Source organism: Thermothielavioides terrestris, chromosome 5, assembly GCF_000226115.1.
Source record: "Thermothielavioides terrestris NRRL 8126 chromosome 5, complete sequence".
Classification (NCBI taxonomy): Eukaryota; Fungi; Ascomycota; class Sordariomycetes; order Sordariales; family Chaetomiaceae; genus Thermothielavioides; species Thermothielavioides terrestris.
The window spans coordinates 3,021,579-3,037,986 of record NC_016461.1 but is presented as its reverse complement, the minus strand read 5'-3'; the positions used below and the strand labels follow the sequence as shown (position 1 = coordinate 3,037,986).

At 60.0% G+C, this 16,408-nt stretch overlaps 4 protein-coding genes across 4 annotated transcripts; 1 reads left to right on the top strand and 3 right to left on the bottom strand.

Moving 5' to 3' along the window:
- Nucleotides 1-71: 71 nt before the first annotated feature.
- THITE_2122290 (uncharacterized protein) lies at nt 72-3,603 on the top strand. Its single transcript, XM_003656936.1, has 3 exons — nt 72-366; nt 458-2,772; nt 2,876-3,603. The coding sequence occupies exons 1-3, from the start codon at nt 226-228 to the stop codon at nt 3,075-3,077; spliced, it is 2,658 nt and encodes an 885-aa protein (XP_003656984.1). The 5' UTR covers nt 72-225; the 3' UTR covers nt 3,078-3,603.
- Nucleotides 3,604-3,606: 3 nt separating this feature from the next.
- THITE_2156343 (uncharacterized protein) lies at nt 3,607-9,052 on the bottom strand (the record flags this gene model as incomplete). Its single annotated transcript, XM_003656935.1, has 8 exons — nt 3,607-4,739; nt 4,848-5,041; nt 5,096-5,986; nt 6,042-6,141; nt 6,203-6,547; nt 6,604-6,972; nt 7,025-8,596; nt 8,876-9,052. The coding sequence occupies 8 exons, from the start codon at nt 9,050-9,052 to the stop codon at nt 3,990-3,992; spliced, it is 4,398 nt and encodes a 1,465-aa protein (XP_003656983.1). The 3' UTR covers nt 3,607-3,989.
- Nucleotides 9,053-9,818: 766 nt separating this feature from the next.
- Nucleotides 9,819-11,851, bottom strand: THITE_2122287 (uncharacterized protein). Its single transcript, XM_003656934.1, has 3 exons — nt 11,502-11,851; nt 10,653-11,416; nt 9,819-10,510 (listed from the first exon to the last, which is right to left on the bottom strand). The coding sequence occupies exons 1-3, from the start codon at nt 11,569-11,571 to the stop codon at nt 10,163-10,165; spliced, it is 1,182 nt and encodes a 393-aa protein (XP_003656982.1). The 5' UTR covers nt 11,572-11,851; the 3' UTR covers nt 9,819-10,162.
- A 723-nt stretch (nt 11,852-12,574) lies between these two features.
- THITE_2122285 (glycosyltransferase family 20 protein) lies at nt 12,575-16,201 on the bottom strand. Its single transcript, XM_003656933.1, has 4 exons — nt 15,957-16,201; nt 13,854-15,834; nt 13,059-13,728; nt 12,575-12,957 (listed from the first exon to the last, which is right to left on the bottom strand). The coding sequence occupies exons 1-4, from the start codon at nt 15,977-15,979 to the stop codon at nt 12,917-12,919; spliced, it is 2,715 nt and encodes a 904-aa protein (XP_003656981.1). The 5' UTR covers nt 15,980-16,201; the 3' UTR covers nt 12,575-12,916.
- Nucleotides 16,202-16,408: the final 207 nt, after the last annotated feature.

Below are 16,408 nucleotides of genomic sequence, written 5' to 3'. Positions count from 1 at the left end.
CTAGTGGACAAGGGTAACTACCCAAGCAACTGAATGCTTGGCTGGCGGGTATCCTTCCACAAACGTCATCGCACAGCTTGCGCTGTCTCGCCCAGTCTCCATGCTCGTGTGACCTCGATCCACAACCCGCTACAACTCCACGCATTGCTCCTGTCTCGGCAGCGCCGCCCACGCCATCGCCCGCATTGCCCGCCGCTCCAGCGCGCGTTGTCTGCAGCGGCAGCCATGAACGTCTTCGACGACCCTGACAACCCGGACGGGGACGCATGCCGCGGCGACAAGTGGGTCGGGCCTGGGAGGACGGACACGCAGGTGCAGCTGGTCATCTCGCTGGCCCTGGGGCTCTCAGCCTTTCTGGCTTTCTGCGTACGTCCGCCCGGCTATCCTCGCTACCCCTTCGCTATACTGTCCCCTCGCTGTCCCCTCGCTCGCTGACCGAGTCTCTGGCTGGCTGCAGATCCTCCGCCCGCGATGGAAGTCCCTCTACGCCGCGCGCAAGCGTCACTCGGACCCCCTGCTACACCTGCCCGCCCTCCCCGACTCGCTCTTCGGATGGATTCCCACCCTGTACCACATCACCGAGCAGCAGGTGCTGTCCTCCGCCGGGCTCGACGCCTACGTCTTCCTGGCCTTCTTCAAGATGTCCATGCGCCTGTTTGGCGCCTTGTTCGTTTTCGCCGCCTTCGTGCTCGAGCCCATCAACCGCCGCTTCGTCGACAGCCGGACGCACGACCCCAGCGGCCCCCAGTCGTTCCTCTTCCGCCAGTACGCGACGTACCGCTCCTACGAGCACGCCTCGCCCTTCGATGAATCCGACGGGCCAGACCAAGATCCCGACAGCAGCTTCAACCGCAATATGGGACATCTGTGGTCGTACCTGGTCTTCACCTACTTCTTCACCGGTCTGACGCTGTACTTTATGGACCGGGAGACGTCCAAGGTGATCCAGGTGCGGCAGGACTATCTGGGAACGCAGTCCACCGTGACCGACCGGACCTTCAGGCTTTCTGGCATCCCCAGAGAGCTGAGGACGGAGGCGGCCATCAAGGACCTGGTGGAACGACTCGAGATTGGCAAGGTCGAGAGCGTCACTCTTTGCCGCAACTGGAGGCAGCTGGACAGGCTGGTGGAGCAGAGGCAGACCGTCCTGGCGAAGCTGGAAAACAGCTGGAGCGCCTACCTCGCCCGCAAGCCGGGAGACCGTGCAGGCGGCGAATCGAATGGCGACAGCGGGCTTGGCAACGATGAGACCGAGGTGCCCGGCGGGCCGGATGAGGAAGCAGGGGAAAGCGAGCGCCTGCTCAGGGGCAGCAGTGCCCGCCGCTTCGCCGAGCGGGAGCGGCCTCAGACCCGCTTCTGGTACGGCTTCCTCCATCTGCAGAGCCGCAAGACCGATGCCATCGACTACTACTCCGAGAAGCTCCGTCAGCTGGACGACAAAATTCTTGCCGCCCGGAAGAAGAGCTACGAGCCGGCCGACCTCGCCTTCGTGACCATGGACTCGATCGCCGCTTGCCAGATGGCTATCCAGGCGCTCATCGACCCGCACCCGGGCCGCTTGCTGACCAAACCCGCTCCCGCGCCGTCCGACATCGTGTGGAAGAACACGTACGCGCCGCGCCTGAGCCGCCGCATCCGGTCTTGGACCGTTACCGTCTTCGTCGCCGTCCTCACGATCGTGTGGTTGGTCCCCCTCGCCTTCTTGGCTTCCGCCCTCAGCATCTGCACCATCGACAAGTTCCTCCCCTCCTTCGGCGAGTGGCTGCGGGCGCACGAGATCACCCGATCGCTCGTCCAGACCGGCCTCCCGACCCTCGTGGTGTCCCTCCTCAACATCGCGGTCCCGTACCTCTACGACTACCTCTCGTACCACCAGGGCATGCTCTCGCAGGGCGACATCGCCCTCTCGGCCGTCAGCAAGAACTTCTTCTTTACCTTCTTCAACATCTTCCTCATCTTCACCGTCTTCAACGCCGTCACCTCCATCTTCGACGTCCTGCGCAACTCGCTCAAGGACACCACCTACATCGCCTACACGCTCGCCCGCAAGATCGAGGAGCTCTCCGTCTTCTACACCAACTTCATCATGCTGCAAGGCCTCGGCCTGTTCCCCTTCCGCCTGCTCGAGTTCGGCAGCGTGGCCCAGTACCCGCTGCTGCGCCTGGCCGCCCGCACCCCGCGCGAGCGCGCCGCCCTGGCCCGCCCGCCCCCGTTCTGCTACGGCTTCTACCTGCCGACCGCCCTGCTCGTCTTCATCCTCTGCCTCGTCTACTCCGCCCTGCCGGGCGGCTTCCTCGTCCTCGGCCTCGGCCTCGCCTACTTCTCGCTCGGCTACTTCACCTACAAGTACCAGCTGCTCTACGCCATGGACCAGCCCCAGCACGCCACCGGCGGCGCCTGGCGCATCGTCTGCTACCGCGTCGTCCTCGGCCTCGTCGTCTTCCAGCTCACCATGTCCGGCTACCTCGCCCTGCGCAAGGCCTTCACCGTCGCCCTGCTCGTCGCCCCGCTCTTCGTCGCCACCCTGTGGTACGGCTGGGACTTCCGCAAGCGTGTCGAGCCCCTCACGAGGTTCATCTCGTTAAGGAGCATCAGGCGCGCCGCCGGACCACCGGAAGGGGGGGATAGGGAGAGCGAGAGCGCGGTGTCGGAGGAGGGCGGCGTGGCTGGGCCGGAGGAGCGGCGGCGGCGGGGGGTGTTCCGGCGCGGCAGCACGGTGGATGAGGATCGGGAGAAGGGGCTGCGGTTTGTGAACCCGAGTTTGGTGATGCCGTGAGTAGATTTTCATTTTTTGTCACCCTCCCCCTTTCTTTCTTTCTTTCCTTCTTGCCTTTCCGCTTTCCGCTTGGCTCAGACTGCTAATGTCTCCCCGCAGCCTCGAACAGCCGTGGATATACCAGGACCCGCCGCCGCCGCTGGTCGAGTCCGAGGTCGACGAGGTCGCTGCCCCTCCGGGATTTGACGGCCCAGAAAGCAGCGGTCGTGGATATGAGACGCCGCCTCGCGGGGCGCCAGGCGCTAGCAGCAACTCATCGAGCTCGGTCAGCCTGGGTGATACCCATGTATGGCGGGACTGACGGTCCATACATCATAGCATGTTGTTCTAGGGATGGAGTGGCTGGTTAGTGTCTGTTCCGTTCCGATTGCGCGGCACAGGTTGGGCGGCACATTCCTTGTCTCGTCCATCGCCGTGGTGTTCCGTAGGGGGCTCTGGTTTGGCTGGGTAAGGATGTTTCACATCATTGCTGGTGGTTGGGCGGGTGCATGGCTGTCTCAGAGGCGTTGGAAAGATACCAGTACGTATGATAATGCATAATGCTCGTGGATAGGATACATGTGTATGTAGTAACACGCCGGGGGATGCTCGAGGTGTCATGAACGGAGATTACTCCGCGCAACACCCGTCCTTTGACTTACTCTTCGTTGAGGACCAGCTGTGGTCTCCTGTACCGGATGCTCTTTCTGCTCCAGCCCCGGGGTCTGGAAGTTCTGCAGTGCCAAGGTCTTACACAGCCATAGGACAACGGTTCATCTGCTAGTCGGCCTGCCAGGCCCATCGTCCTGGACGAGTCCCCTTCCTGTCACAGGCACACCACCGACAGCAATGAAGAGAGGAGATGTTATCATTGGTACCGTACAGCATAACTTGCCAACATGTGCTTACACAGGGTTTCAGGTTCCCTTGCCGTCCATCCTTGACCATATCCCACAGCAAAGACATCATTCCCTCCACCAGCTTGCCACTAAATCAGCAGGCTGATCAGATGCCAAGTTATTTCCTCCGCCCACAGCCATATCATCCGTAGATGCAAAGATGTGAAGACTTCCTTCTGGTGGAAGAGCCAACATAGTCCTTCAAAGTGCAATGCGCAACCCCCCCGATTCCAACCCTCCTCCATCAGTCCTCCTGATCCTCAACATCAGGCGGCATCTTGCTTCGTATCAACGCTCGCGCCAAACGTGGCTGCTGCCGGCGCGTCCGTATGCTCTTATTGCTCCGTGCTCGGGGATTCCGTCCCCTTCTTGCGGGCGTACCACTTCTTGAGCGGCTGGAAGCTCTCGAGAGGCTGGCGCGGTTCGCCAGAGAGATCCTCTCTAGAGCCGCCGTCCGATGCCATGTCTCCTTCGTCATAGATATCATCGTCCATGTCTTGCATGTCTTCGTCGTCATTCGAGCTACCGGACGATATTGAGATCGCCCTGTTTCCCTGCCCGCTTGCTGTCTGCTCAGTGGGGCGGTTCTGCTGATCTTCGCTCTCTTCGGTGATTGATTCTGCGTCGACGTCGGTGGCGCCCATCGTGAAACTGCTCGGCGTCGCGGCTCGGGTGGTAGGCGTGCACGCCCTTGTCCCTCTGCGCAGCCGGTCGATCATGGAGCCGCGATTGATCGGGGTGGGTTGAGACAGCACGCTGTCCGTCTCGCCATCCGTCTTGTTACGCTTTTGCGAGCACTCGCTGCTTTGGGACCTTGAGACGGGCCGTTTCTTGTCCTGAGAGTGCGCCATGTTGGCGTGCATCACGCGCCGCTCGGCAGCATCGCACTTCTTCATCCACTCGTCCAGCTCTTCTTCGCTCGGTTTCTCGAGTATCGGGCGCTCAACCGCGTGGCTCTCATGCTGGCCGGCTTCTTCCTCTCGGCCCTCGTCGTCAGCGGCCTTGTGCATCGTGCAGATGAACTCCGTCTGCAGCTTCTTCGCATATGATCCGAGGGAGGAGTCGTCCATTTTCGACTTGACAGCCTGCTTCAGGAGCTCTGGCAGGGCAAATACCAGTTTGTTCTGTTTTGCTGCTCGCGTAGCCGGGCCCGTTTCTTTGGACGCATGCCTCTCTCGCAAGAATTTTGAGACTCGTTCGGCATTTCTTATAACCCTCTCTGGAAGAAAGCGCCGTGCGAGAGCGAGGCCGTAATCTTTTTTGCTGACGGGGCCTGGGGCGATCTTGTGCGGTAGACTGATCAGCGGCGTGTTGCCGGCCACAGTACACTCGCCAGAGACGTGGACGGTCAGGACGCTGCCTTGCTTAGTCTGGTTCAAAACAGGTGCTGCGAGGTCGATTAGCCCAGCATGCTCACGTTGCAAAGCCGCTCCATGCTTACCGAGCTCGGTGAAGTGAGTAGCGAAGAAGACTCGACATCCCATCCCAATCAAGTGCTCCGACATGGCCAGCGCGATGGCCAGTCCTTCCTTGGTTGAAGTGCCGCGCCCAAGTTCATCAATGATGACCAGACTATCCTTGGTGGCTTGCCTGAGAATCATGTTCATCTCTGCCATCTCGACCCCGAACGTGCTCATGTTGCTCTCGGGTTTGTCCTCGGTAGACAGGCGCGAGAACACACGGTCGCAGATCGGAAGGGCGGCATATGTCGCTGGGACGAAGCTGCCAACCTGCGCCATAATTTGGATCAGGGCGATGGAACGAATGAATGTGCTCTTTCCGCTCATGTTCCCACCAGTGACAACCTGGAACCGAGCAGCTTGATCTCCTGAATAGACATCGTTGGCGACGAAGTTCGGCTTCCTCACTTCCATCATTGGGTGTCTGGCATCCTTGAGGACCAAGGTGTCAGACATGATGGGCCGCACGTAGTTCTGGGTTGTGGCCAGGTGTGCGAATGAGCTCAGCATATCCAGGACTGCAGTGGCTTCGCTCAGGCCGAGTAGGCATTCCCCATGCGCCGACAGCGACCGCTTTAGCTCCACAACCAACTTGTCGCTCTGAGCTGTGACGATGTCGGCCTGCCGCTGGATCTGACTGCCCATTTGGAGGAGTTCCATAGTCTCGCAATGGTAGTGCTGCTTGTGCCGAACGCCGTTTACGATCTCCACGCCTCCCAAGAGGTTCGAGCTGCTGTCATGGTAGCCGGCAGGTCTGGACGGCTCTCGCTCCTGGCGGCTCATGAGTTCTCGTTCGACATCGGACCACTGGAATTTCAGATAGTAGCGGTGATCCTTTCCAAGCTGAAGCTCCGGTGCGGTGCCCAAATGTTCTGCAACCTATCATCAGCAGAAGGGGACGACCGCAGGTCAGGGAAAACTACCAACCTTGAAACACCTTGCTGATTTCCTCCACGTACTGGTGCAGTTCATTTGTAAGCTCACGATAGAGCTGACGGGCCCGTTCTAGAAGGCCGTTGGGCGGCGCCTGCGAGAAAATGTCGTCAGTAAACGCAAGGCGACAACCGATGCCGTGGCCTAACTCCCACCTTGACTGCCCACAGTCTGTTGTTCCTGACATCTATGGGTGCCTTGCTATAGGTGGCGTCTCGTTCTATGGTTCGCTCGATGAGACCAATGAGGGGCGCCGTGTTCTCTCGAGCACACTTCTCCAACACCCATTTGCACAAGCGGCTGGTGCAATCCGCCATCTCGAGGGTCTCCTGGATTTCTTGGACGCCACCAAGATACGCTTTGATCATGAGGATGCTGTTCAAGTCGTTCTCTGCTCTCTGTAGTTCCTCGTGACTCGGCATAATGATCTGGTGATGCCCGTGGATGAGAGCCACTCCGTCCTGCAGTGGAAGACGCGAACCCCTGACCTCCTTGGCAATCTTGGCTCAAAGTCAATCACAAGAACCTGAGTTGAGGGATTCATCTTGGCACGTACCCATGGTATGGATCGCTCGATGTCAATGTGGAGAAGCTTTTTGAGACTCGCCCGCACTGCCGTGAACAAGTTTTCGTTGCTTGACAGCTCCTCGACGGCTTCATGACGCGCGACAATCTCGTTCCGGTCCGTGCTTGGTTGCAGAAGAGCTGACCGAACCATCCGGCGGCCCTGAGGTGTAAGAGTGTTGTCGAGCAGCCCGAAAAGCGTCAAGTTTGCGCCTTTGGAGTTGCGGATGTTCTGGAACAGCTCCAACGATGAGAAGGTCGCACGGTCGAGACCCATGGTATTTTCTGGTTGTCTGTACTTGACGCGCAACGAATTCCTCCTGAACATCACACCCACTGCCCGCTCGACGTAGGCCATCACCTGGTCAAAGTTAGTGGGGACCAGCATGAAATCGTAGGAGGAGGCGACATACCGCAGAGAAGGCGCATGAGACGTAGAAGTTGTGCTCTAGATCTCTGCGCAAGGCCTTGACGTGTTTACGCCAAGCAAAGCGGTCGATCATTCTCAGGCCCTCTGACTCGTTCCAGTACTCCCTATCCAACGCGACCACGTCCGCATCCGGGAAGTCTTCTTTCAGGCGTTGGGCAAGGAAGGACTTGCTGTGTTTCTGGACGACATTCTTCAGCACCAGGAAAGTTTGTGGTGGCACAATTGACGTCCTCTGCAATGTGTTGGACATCCGTTGGTATCTGTCGTTGTTGACGATCCTGATGAGGTCGACTTGTCCGAGGGTCACGTTGATAATCGCCATGCCCAGCATATTAGATGCGCGGCTTTCCGAAATGGCGCACAGGACCCGGTCTTGCTGGACAGTGGGTTCTGACATGCCCCTATCCACGCTTTCTTTGACACGGTTGGTGTTCCTCAGCGCCTGATGCACATCCATGTCATCGTAATCAGACTCCGAGTCGGAACTGAAGTCCAGGTCAAGCAGATGGATATTTTCGGCCTCTTCTAACATCTCTCTGGTTCCCGGCTCGGAGCAGACTGGTGATGTGATCTGGAACTGGTGCCGCGGAGCAACCCGGTGTTGCGGAGAACTGAGAATTGAGGAGTCCTGTAAACCCGGGCGATATCTGAAGTTGGAGTCCATGCTGGCCGGGGCGTTGAAACCGAGCGATGAGGAACGTTGCTGCCAGCGTCCCCCTGTGTTGTTCATGACAGGTCTTCCGCGACGGATGTCGTTGACGCCGCCATAGTCGTAGCTCGCATTTCTTGTTGCCTGCACCCTTCCATACGGAGACGTGTTGGGCGTGAGGGTTTGCGTCACAGCGCCACTGATGACTGACGGTCCGTAGGCGCGCCCTGGCTCGCTGTTGGGGGAGTAAGGCCCTGTAGGAGTGTGAAAACGGCTCCGAGATTCCCGTGGAAGGCTGTAGCTGAGGCTGGCGGAAGCCGAAACATCAGGTGTCGAGGGGTAAGCTTCCCCGAACTTGTCGTCGGAAGAGCCATCCGTTGACTGTCCGCGACCTTGGCTCCTTTTGTCCTGTGGACTTTCGCATTCTGAATGATCGTTGACGGATTCAGAGGCCAAGGAATGACCTGGTTTCGCGGCAGAAGTCGCAGCGCTAGTTGAAAAACGACGACGATGTGATCGGACCACGCCTGGAGCTGCATCAAACTCGTTTCTAGGCGGACCTGCCCCGAGTGTCTCAGAGTAACTGGGGCTGGTTGTGGCCCCAAAGCAGGCCTCCGCTCTGTTCTGGAAGTACGGAGACCGCATCTTCGAGCGGTCGGGGATTCCCTTCTCCAGGAAGCCGGTGGTCACGCCACTCGGATTCCGTTTTGTCTCGTGGAAGACGTCGGGGGAGCAGCGTCGATGGTCATGAGGAAAGTGGGAGTTGTAATGCTGCTCAGGGTCCTCGCTCATCTCATAAGACGTCTCACCAGAAAAAGGAAGCTCGACCTTGTGCCCGAACGGTCGTGGAAGCAACCAGTTGTCGGGGTCCCCGATGTCTGCCGAAGAGGGGGTGCAGGAAGGGCCCTGGCGGGGCAGGTTTTGCGGGATGTTCTGTGCATTGCTCGAGAACATCGAACGTCGGGCTGAGGTTGACGGCTGGATATGTTGTGATTGAAACGGCCGGTTCCCTTCGATTGATGTCAACAGATGTCTAGGGCGCCCCGAGTCGTCGACTTCGCGCTCCTTGGACCCATAGGCATGTTCAGAGCCAAGGGTGCTGGGAAGAGGGCTCTTGTCGGAGTCGTCGTGCGCGCTCATTTCCTCCCTGGACGCGGCTACATGGTGGTCTCTCGACCAAAAGACGTGCTGAGTGTGCCTATTAGGCGCCGGAACCGATGACGCTTCGGAGTTGGTCTCAGGCGTCGCGCTTCTCATTGCCCCAGCGACGGCGCTTCTTCTCAGCTCGGTGGAATCGGGACGTTTAAACCCCATGCGGTGGCCTCGGCGATGCGAGGACTCGGACCTATGGCCTTTGTCCATGTTGAGACCTGTTACGCGGCAAGGAAAGGTGAAGTGTGCTCGACGGAGTGTGCTCGATGGATGATGTTGGGATGTCAACGGATGCAGGGCGCCAAGAGGGAATCGCGGTGCACGGCAAAAGGTTGACTTCGATGTTTGTGAAATAGGGCTTCCAAGGATGGGTAGATAGTAGGTTAGGATTTAGGTAGGTCGGTAAGGAAAAGCTGAACGAGGAGGTTGGAACTCATCAATATTCGGCTTCTCAGATTTTCAGTTAGTTGCTTGAGACCTATGCCGAGAGCTATCGGAAAATGGTTTTTTTGACTTAGTTGCTCCTTCCTCGACGGGCCGCTGCCCTAGGTAGCATGTCTGCCTAGAAGAACCTCCCTACCGACCTAGGTACTTAGTCCAGGTACCTCACATTTACCAATAAAGCAAGCACTAGCCATGCGGTCGAGTGGCCTGAGAACAGAGCAACCTTGAAGGCTTCTTTGCCTGAGCTGTTTGTCTGCGTTCGGGTGCCTAGACCCCATTCCGTGATGCCCGCCCCTCGTTCAACACCTGGGCCAGGGGCGATCAGGACTAGGCCATGATGAAGCACTGTCCAGAGGCGATGGCGAGGCTGTTTTCCATATCGTCCATCTGCTAATAATGCCCGAAGGACGGTCTGCCTGATCGGCCAACACGTGCGAGGAACTGCGTCTCCTTTTACCACTATTTGTCGCCGGTGATGGGTGCAGCCACCTTGGTACTTAACGCGACTTGCTTCGCCAGCTTGTCACACTGTCGACTCGGCTTCACCCAGAGGTATGCAAGTTTACCTGATGGGATCCGTGATGGGATCCAGAAGGTCTCGTAGGTGGCCGTCCGCTGCGGCTAGGAGACGGGGTCAATGCTGATGGGAAGAGTGGTGCCCATCCATCCCGTTGAACTAAGCCGCGACTTGATACGAACACATTGTTGAGAGTCCTGCCAAAATGAGGTGTTTCTAACTGAATCTTTTTTGCTCCAGTGACAACCGGTAACTCTGGCTTTCTAAGCATTTGCCGAACCCCCTTTTATATGCCTTGTTTTTGGCTGGTTGACCTGAAATGCCCAGCTACCCTCCAGCAGTGCTACGCACACCTGCCCTCAGTCCAGCTGATCCACCGTCTGCCCGTTGCCATTGCCCTCCCCGGCCTCGGCGACAACGGCCTTCGCATCCGCCTCGGTGACCTCGAAGCGCCATCCAAACTTGTCCTCCACCTTGCCGAGCTGGATGGCCTTGAGCTCCGAGAGCAGCCTGACGCAGATGGCGCCGGGCTCCTCGTTGCCCTCCGGAATGTACGTGATTGTCTCCTCGCCCTCCGTGACAGACACGCGGGGATGCGCCGGCAGCAACGAGCTGGTGCGGCGGGTGATGGATCGGATGGGGACCAGCGCGGCGGCGGTGCCTGCCGCGATAACCTCGGTGAAGTTGGGCAGCTCGGTGTACTTGATCTGTTTGGGGGTCAGCGTTGACGGCCGGGAAACGGGATCACTTCCTCCATTCGGGGATAGGTGCGTGCCAGCCCTGCCCGGAATATCACGCAGACCACCCCCGAAGCCGCCACAGGACACAACAGAACCAGAGACCACTCACCGGCCGCTTCTCGACCTTCCACCCAAAGCTGCGCCCAATCTGCTGCACGCTATCGCTCGTTACGCTGTCGATGACCGCCTTGCTGTCCGGCACCACGAGCGTCACCTGCTCGCCGTCGACCCGCACGCCGATGAACCCGCTCGTGCTGAACTCGTCCACCTCCTCGTGGTGCTTGCTGTCCAGATGCAGCGTGATGCCGTACCCCTCCTTCCTCGCCTTCTCGCTCCACCGCAGCACGGGCGCGTAGTTCCCGCCCACCTTGGCGCTGCCGGTGCCGTTGGGCGCGGCCCGGTCGAAGTCGTCCAGGATCAGCGCCTTGACCGGGTGCGTGCCGTGGTACACGCCGGTGGGCAGGACGAAGACGCAGAAGGTGTACTCCTCGGGCGGGTTGAGGCCGAGCTGGGCGGACGAGCCGTAGACCTGGGGGCGGATGTACATGGCGGCGCCGGTGGCGTGCGGCGGCACGTACTCGGCGTTGAGGGCGACGGCGGCCTTGACGGCGGCCAGGAAGAGCTCCGTCGGCACGGGCGGGACCGAGATGAAGGCGGCCGAGTGCTGCATGCGCGCGGCGTTGCGGTCGGCGCGGAACACGGCGATGCCGCCGTCGCCCGGCAGGCGGAACGCCTTGAGCCCCTCGTAGGCCTGCTGGCCGTAGTTGAGCGCCGGCGCCATGCCGTGGATGCGCATGTAAGGGTCGGCGACGAAGCGGAGAGGCGACCATTGGCCGGTCTTGACCGAGTAGTGGGATTCGATGTGGCCGTTGACTGGGGAACGAGGAAAGAAAGGGTCAGCCGGCGAGGAGGGGGGGAGAAGGAGGGGTGTGCGAGGGGTCTGCGACGCAGAACGCACCCTCACGGACGCGGAAGCCCACGTTGGACCAGTCAATGGTGTTGACGGGAGGGGGAGGGAAGGGCGCCATGGTGCCGGAAGCGTCGGGCGCGGATTCGGGAGTTCAATTGAGGAGCTGGGTGGTTGAGTGTTGTGGTACGACGGGACTGCGGCGGACACCTCAACTTCCCAAATAGCCAGGGCACTGGTAATGCCCTGTATCACCGAATGTACAACAGATTGAGGCGGTCAACACTCGGTGACTCGCGGAAGGATACAGCGCGGTGTTGCTGACTGATGCCATGGTCTGGAATTTTGACCCGTGCGTCGACCTTTTCAGCTCCGCGGTGCTCCGATCGGCAGATCTAGGCGCTCCAGGGAACTGGAGCAGCCAAGCGAGCCTCGCTGGGGGGTTGCGAAACTTCTTTTTTTGGTGCCCCGGCAGGGTTCCCATTGGATTGCAAAGGGCGGGGTTCACGCATTGGGGGCCCGGGTAAATCAGGGCGACACCCCGCAGTCCGGTTGCGGAGATGATGTCACGTCACTGTGTTATCACGCCCGTTGCTCGCGGGGGAACCTCGAATGGATAAACCAGCACATTTGACTACCTGTCGAGAGCAGAGCGAGGCCAGATGCGCCAAAACGCCATAGCCATGATGGGATAAGTTGAGCCGTGAAACGATCTGAGCTCGAGCCAAGGAACCCTGCCCGTTCCATCCGCCGAGACTCCTCCACGATGCCTGACCCTTCCATTCTTCAAATGCCGTGCCCCAGTGCTGGACTCCCTGTGTTCCCTCGTCGGCAGCTTCGCGCAGCCGCCGCCAGTCTACCGTACAAAACCTAGTATCTACAGGAAACGAGAATCTGCCAGCCACCCCCAAGTTACCACCGCAAACTGCTTGGCTGCCCTTCCTACTCCGAAGCCCTTCGTTCGATCCGGCGCAAACGTTGCTGGACTGCTGTTTAGCAAGCGGACACGAAGACACGCAAGCCTCAAGGAGCACGAGTGGACGCTTCCGCTGCGATAGAAGGGGGGCTGGAAACTGGAACGATACACACAGCCGCGAAACGCAGGCAGAGGGGGAAAAGAAAAAAGAAAAAAGGCAAAAGAAAAAAGGAAAACGAAAAGAAGACGTTCGCAGCGAACAAATGCCCGAAGATGCCTTCTAGCAAAGGGGGCCCAATGCCGCGATGGATATAGAGCAAGACGCCACAGAAAAACGTGACGCAAAGAGCCAGCAGCCGCTGGATATGACCAACCCCCCGATTGCCCTTATTTTTTTCTGTTTTTTCCGGTGGAAGAAATGGAGATCACGAAACCCATGTATAGCGGGGAGGAACCCGCACCGAGCTCCTCCGGCGATGGCGTGCGGGGACGCCAGACCTGCATCATAAATCAAGTTGGCATGTGCCGCGGGGGCCAGCCAGACAACTGCTTACGCAATGGATGCCAGCTTCTGCAGTGCCATCAGGACACCTGTTTTGTTTCCCATGTATGTCAGCAACTGCTTGGTAGCGAAGCGGAGAGTGAAGGGGGTGGGAGGGTGAGAGAAGAGTATGGAAAGATAGATTACTGACCACTAACGCCCTGAGTCAAAGTGGTTCTCGCCTCCGTGTTGCGCATTCCCAAGCTGACGGTGACGACCTCCTTGACGGTGCCGTCCTCGCCGAGCGCGTTGGCCCACTTGAATACCTTCTCGTCCTCGCGGCCGTCGCCGACGACCATGAGGAAGTCGACGGGCGAGTGGTTCTTGTCGTCGGGCGCCATGCGCGCGCGCAGGTCGGCGAAGATCTTCTGCGCGGCCGTCATCTTGGTCCAGTCGATCGGCTCGACGAGGACGCAGCCGTCCATGGCCATAGCGTGGACCCGCTGCTCCTCGCAGGCGTCGTTGATGTGACTAGCGCAATCGCTCGCCTGGCGCAGGGCCGCTCCGTAGTCCTCGGCCGACTTGTAGTGGAAGATGAGCGAGCAGCGCCGGTCCTCGATCTCGGCGCCCGGCGTGCGCTCCAGGTAGTACGTCATGATGCTCTTGACCGACTGCTTCCAGGTGCGGATCTGCTTCGCGTCGGCCATCTCGATCCAGTCGGCGCTGTCGCAGTCCTTGAGGAAGCAGCCGTTCTCCGCGATGAGGCCCAGGTTGGGCACACGCTGGAACAGCCGGTCGAGCTCTTCGGGCCGCCGGCCGGACATGACGTAGATGGTGTTGCGTTCGTCCAGGAGCAGGTCGTTCAAGATATCGACCGTGCGCTATATTGAAACCCCTCTGTCAATTTTTGCTGTCCCTTGCTATTTTTCTGTTCTGTAATACATAGGGGATGGGATAGGATGGGATGGGATGGGATGGGACTAAAGCGAAATGTTGGCAAACCTACCTGCGGGCTGGACGGGATGATCTTGTTGACCGGGCCCCAGTTGACCAAGGTGCCCTCGAAGTCGAGAATGAAGAGCCGCCTTTCGGTGCGGCTGTACTGCTGGACGAGGGTCTGCAACGACAGGCGCGGGACCGACGTCTGGTCCTGGCGGTGCTGCTCCTCGTACACGTGGTCCAGGCGCGCCATGAATTCCGTAAACCAATGCGCGCCGGTGTGGTGGTTGACTACCTCGATCAGCTTGGTCCAGCGCTGCTCCTTCTCCTCGTCGCTCATCTCGATCGCCTTCTTGATGGCGTTGGCGCACGCGCGGTGGTCCCACGGGTTGACCGACAGCTCGTGGCCGCCGAAGAGCGACGACGTGCCGGTGAACTCCGACAGGATCAGCGACCCGTGCTTCTTCTCGCAGATCTTGCCGTCCTGGCAGAAGAGGTACTCGTGCGAGGTCAGGTTCATGCCCTCGCGCTGGCTGGTGATCATGAGCGCGTCGGCCATGCTCAGCAGCGCCAGGTACTGCGCGTAGTCGATGTCCTGCTTCAGGTAGACCAAGGGCTGGTACGCCAGGTTGGCCCAGGACGAGTTGACGCGCGTGACGATATCGGAGACGGTCGCGTCGAGCTCGCTCTTCTCGCTGGTCGAAAGCGCCACCTGGATCAGCACGGTGTTGCCCCGCCACTCGGGATTCGTATTCAGGAAGAGCTCGTAGGACAACAGCTTCTGCCGGACGCCGCGGACCTTGTCGAGCTTGTCGCGCGCGACGATGAGCTTCTTGCCGGCGTAGCGCTCGCGCAAGAGAGCCAGCCAGTTCTTAACTGCGGCTTCCTCGCGGTGCTGGCTCAGGCTCACCGGGTCGATGCCGATCGGCAGGCTGACCACGTCGACGAAGCGGTCCTCGAGCTGCAGCCCGTCGGGCGTCGCTTCGGCGCTCAGCAGCCGGCTGCACGTCTGCAGGAAATGCCGCGTGTATTCGTGGATCTGGAAGCCGACCAGGTTGGCGCCGAGCATGCCCTCGAGCAGCTGCTTCCGCGTGCCGAGGCACCGGAACACCTCCGAGGACGGGAACGGGACGTGCAGGAAGAAGCCGATCTTGGCGTCCGGCAGCTTCTTTCGGAGCATGGCCGGCAGTAGCAGCAGGTGGTAGTCGTGGATCCAGATGACGTCGCCGCGCTTCCAGTTCTTTACAATCTTGTCGGCAAACGCCTGGTTGAGGTTGACGTAGTACTTCCACGAGTGGTCCTCGTACGCCTTGCTCTTGGGGCTGTCGGGGAGCTGGTAGTGGAAGACGGGCCAGAGGATCTGCTTGCAGTAGTGCGAGTAGTGGCCGTCGAAATCCTTGTCCGAGCAGATGACGGCGAGCATCTCGTGCTCCGTGGCGAGCCGGTCCTCGATGTCCTGCAGCTGCTGCGTGCCCTGCAGCGCGTCGGTCGGCATGCCTAGCGTGCCCACCCAGGTGCACCTGTCCATCTGGCCCTCCCGGAAGGCGGCCTCGGCGGCATTGCGCAGGCCGCCGTTGCCCTGGTCGGCGTTGACGATCTTCCAGCTGGCGTGAGCAAAGACGCGGTCATGGCTATCGCTACGAGTCAGTGGGCGCGGCTGCGTCACGCCCTGGCGGCCGAGTTCCTTGGCCTTTTGCTGGAGCAGTCGGCCGGGGTCGACGAGGGACGGCGGCGGCGGAGAGTTCGCACGCGACATGGGCTGGTCGGGGCGGCCCCCCCAGGTCGGAGAGCTCCGGTCAGCCGGGGCACGGAGTCCATCTTCAGAGGGCTCGACCTTCGGGATCTGCACGCGCAAGCCATCCTCGTTCGTGAACGGACCATCCGGTTTGTTGTCGTCAATAGGAGTCTGGGGAGGGGTCATGTTGGTCGACTGGAACAGACTCGGCTGTTTTTCCACCGCTGCCGGCTTTCCGGGCTGCTTCTTTTCGGAAGCCGACCCACGCGGCGCAGCCCCAGGCACCGTGAAGTGGACGCTTTTGGGGAGGAAACTGTGCCAGGCGAGCCCGGATTAGCGGTTGCCGCTCGCGATGCACCACTTGAACAAAACGGCGCGCCGGAGCGGGTTGCCGCTCAGCAACTGGAAGGGGGAAGGGATCGGAGAGGCACTCACAGGGCGACGATAAACACGGTCATGGTGGGCGAACGAGGCTGAGAATCGAACGACGAGAATAGCGGACTCGAGAGGGACGTGTGGCCACCGAGTAAGGGACTCGACGGGGCGGTATAGCGGAGAGACAGGTGCTATTGAGCTCCGTGTGTCAAGCCCATGGAGGAACAGAGGATGGAGAAGTGATGGCCACTGCGGAGAAAAGAGAGTCGGTTTTTCGGAAACAGGAGAAAACAAATTTGTGCCCGTGTCGAAAGCGGGTCCAAACTCGGCGGGCTATTCAGAGGAAGTCGGGCTATTCAGAGGCAGTAGCTCGGTCGGCGGGGTGCGGCGCAGGCCTGAGGAATTCGAAGACCGGGGTTGATCGGCACGGAACCCGGAAGGCGGCGGAAAGGCGGCCGGGAAGGCGGCCGCGGCCGGAGGAGCAGCGCCGGAAAAGGAAGGAGGAGGGTTCC

Coding starts and splice junctions, on each gene's coding strand:
- THITE_2122290 (XM_003656936.1), top strand. CDS start 226: ATGAACGTCTTCGACGACCCTGACAACCCGGACGGGGACGCATGCCGC. Junction 367..457: donor CAGCCTTTCTGGCTTTCTGC/GTACGTCCGCCC, acceptor GGCTGGCTGCAG/ATCCTCCGCCCGCGATGGAA. Junction 2,773..2,875: donor AACCCGAGTTTGGTGATGCC/GTGAGTAGATTT, acceptor GTCTCCCCGCAG/CCTCGAACAGCCGTGGATAT.
- THITE_2122287 (XM_003656934.1), bottom strand. CDS start 11,571: ATGGCGCCCTTCCCTCCCCCTCCCGTCAACACCATTGACTGGTCCAAC. Junction 11,417..11,501: donor GGGCTTCCGCGTCCGTGAGG/GTGCGTTCTGCG, acceptor CTCGTTCCCCAG/TCAACGGCCACATCGAATCC. Junction 10,511..10,652: donor GGAAGGTCGAGAAGCGGCCG/GTGAGTGGTCTC, acceptor ACCCCCAAACAG/ATCAAGTACACCGAGCTGCC.
- THITE_2122285 (XM_003656933.1), bottom strand. CDS start 15,979: ATGACCGTGTTTATCGTCGCCCT. Junction 13,729..13,853: donor TCATCCCGTCCAGCCCGCAG/GTAGGTTTGCCA, acceptor GTTTCAATATAG/CGCACGGTCGATATCTTGAA. Junction 12,958..13,058: donor TTTGACTCAGGGCGTTAGTG/GTCAGTAATCTA, acceptor GAAACAAAACAG/GTGTCCTGATGGCACTGCAG.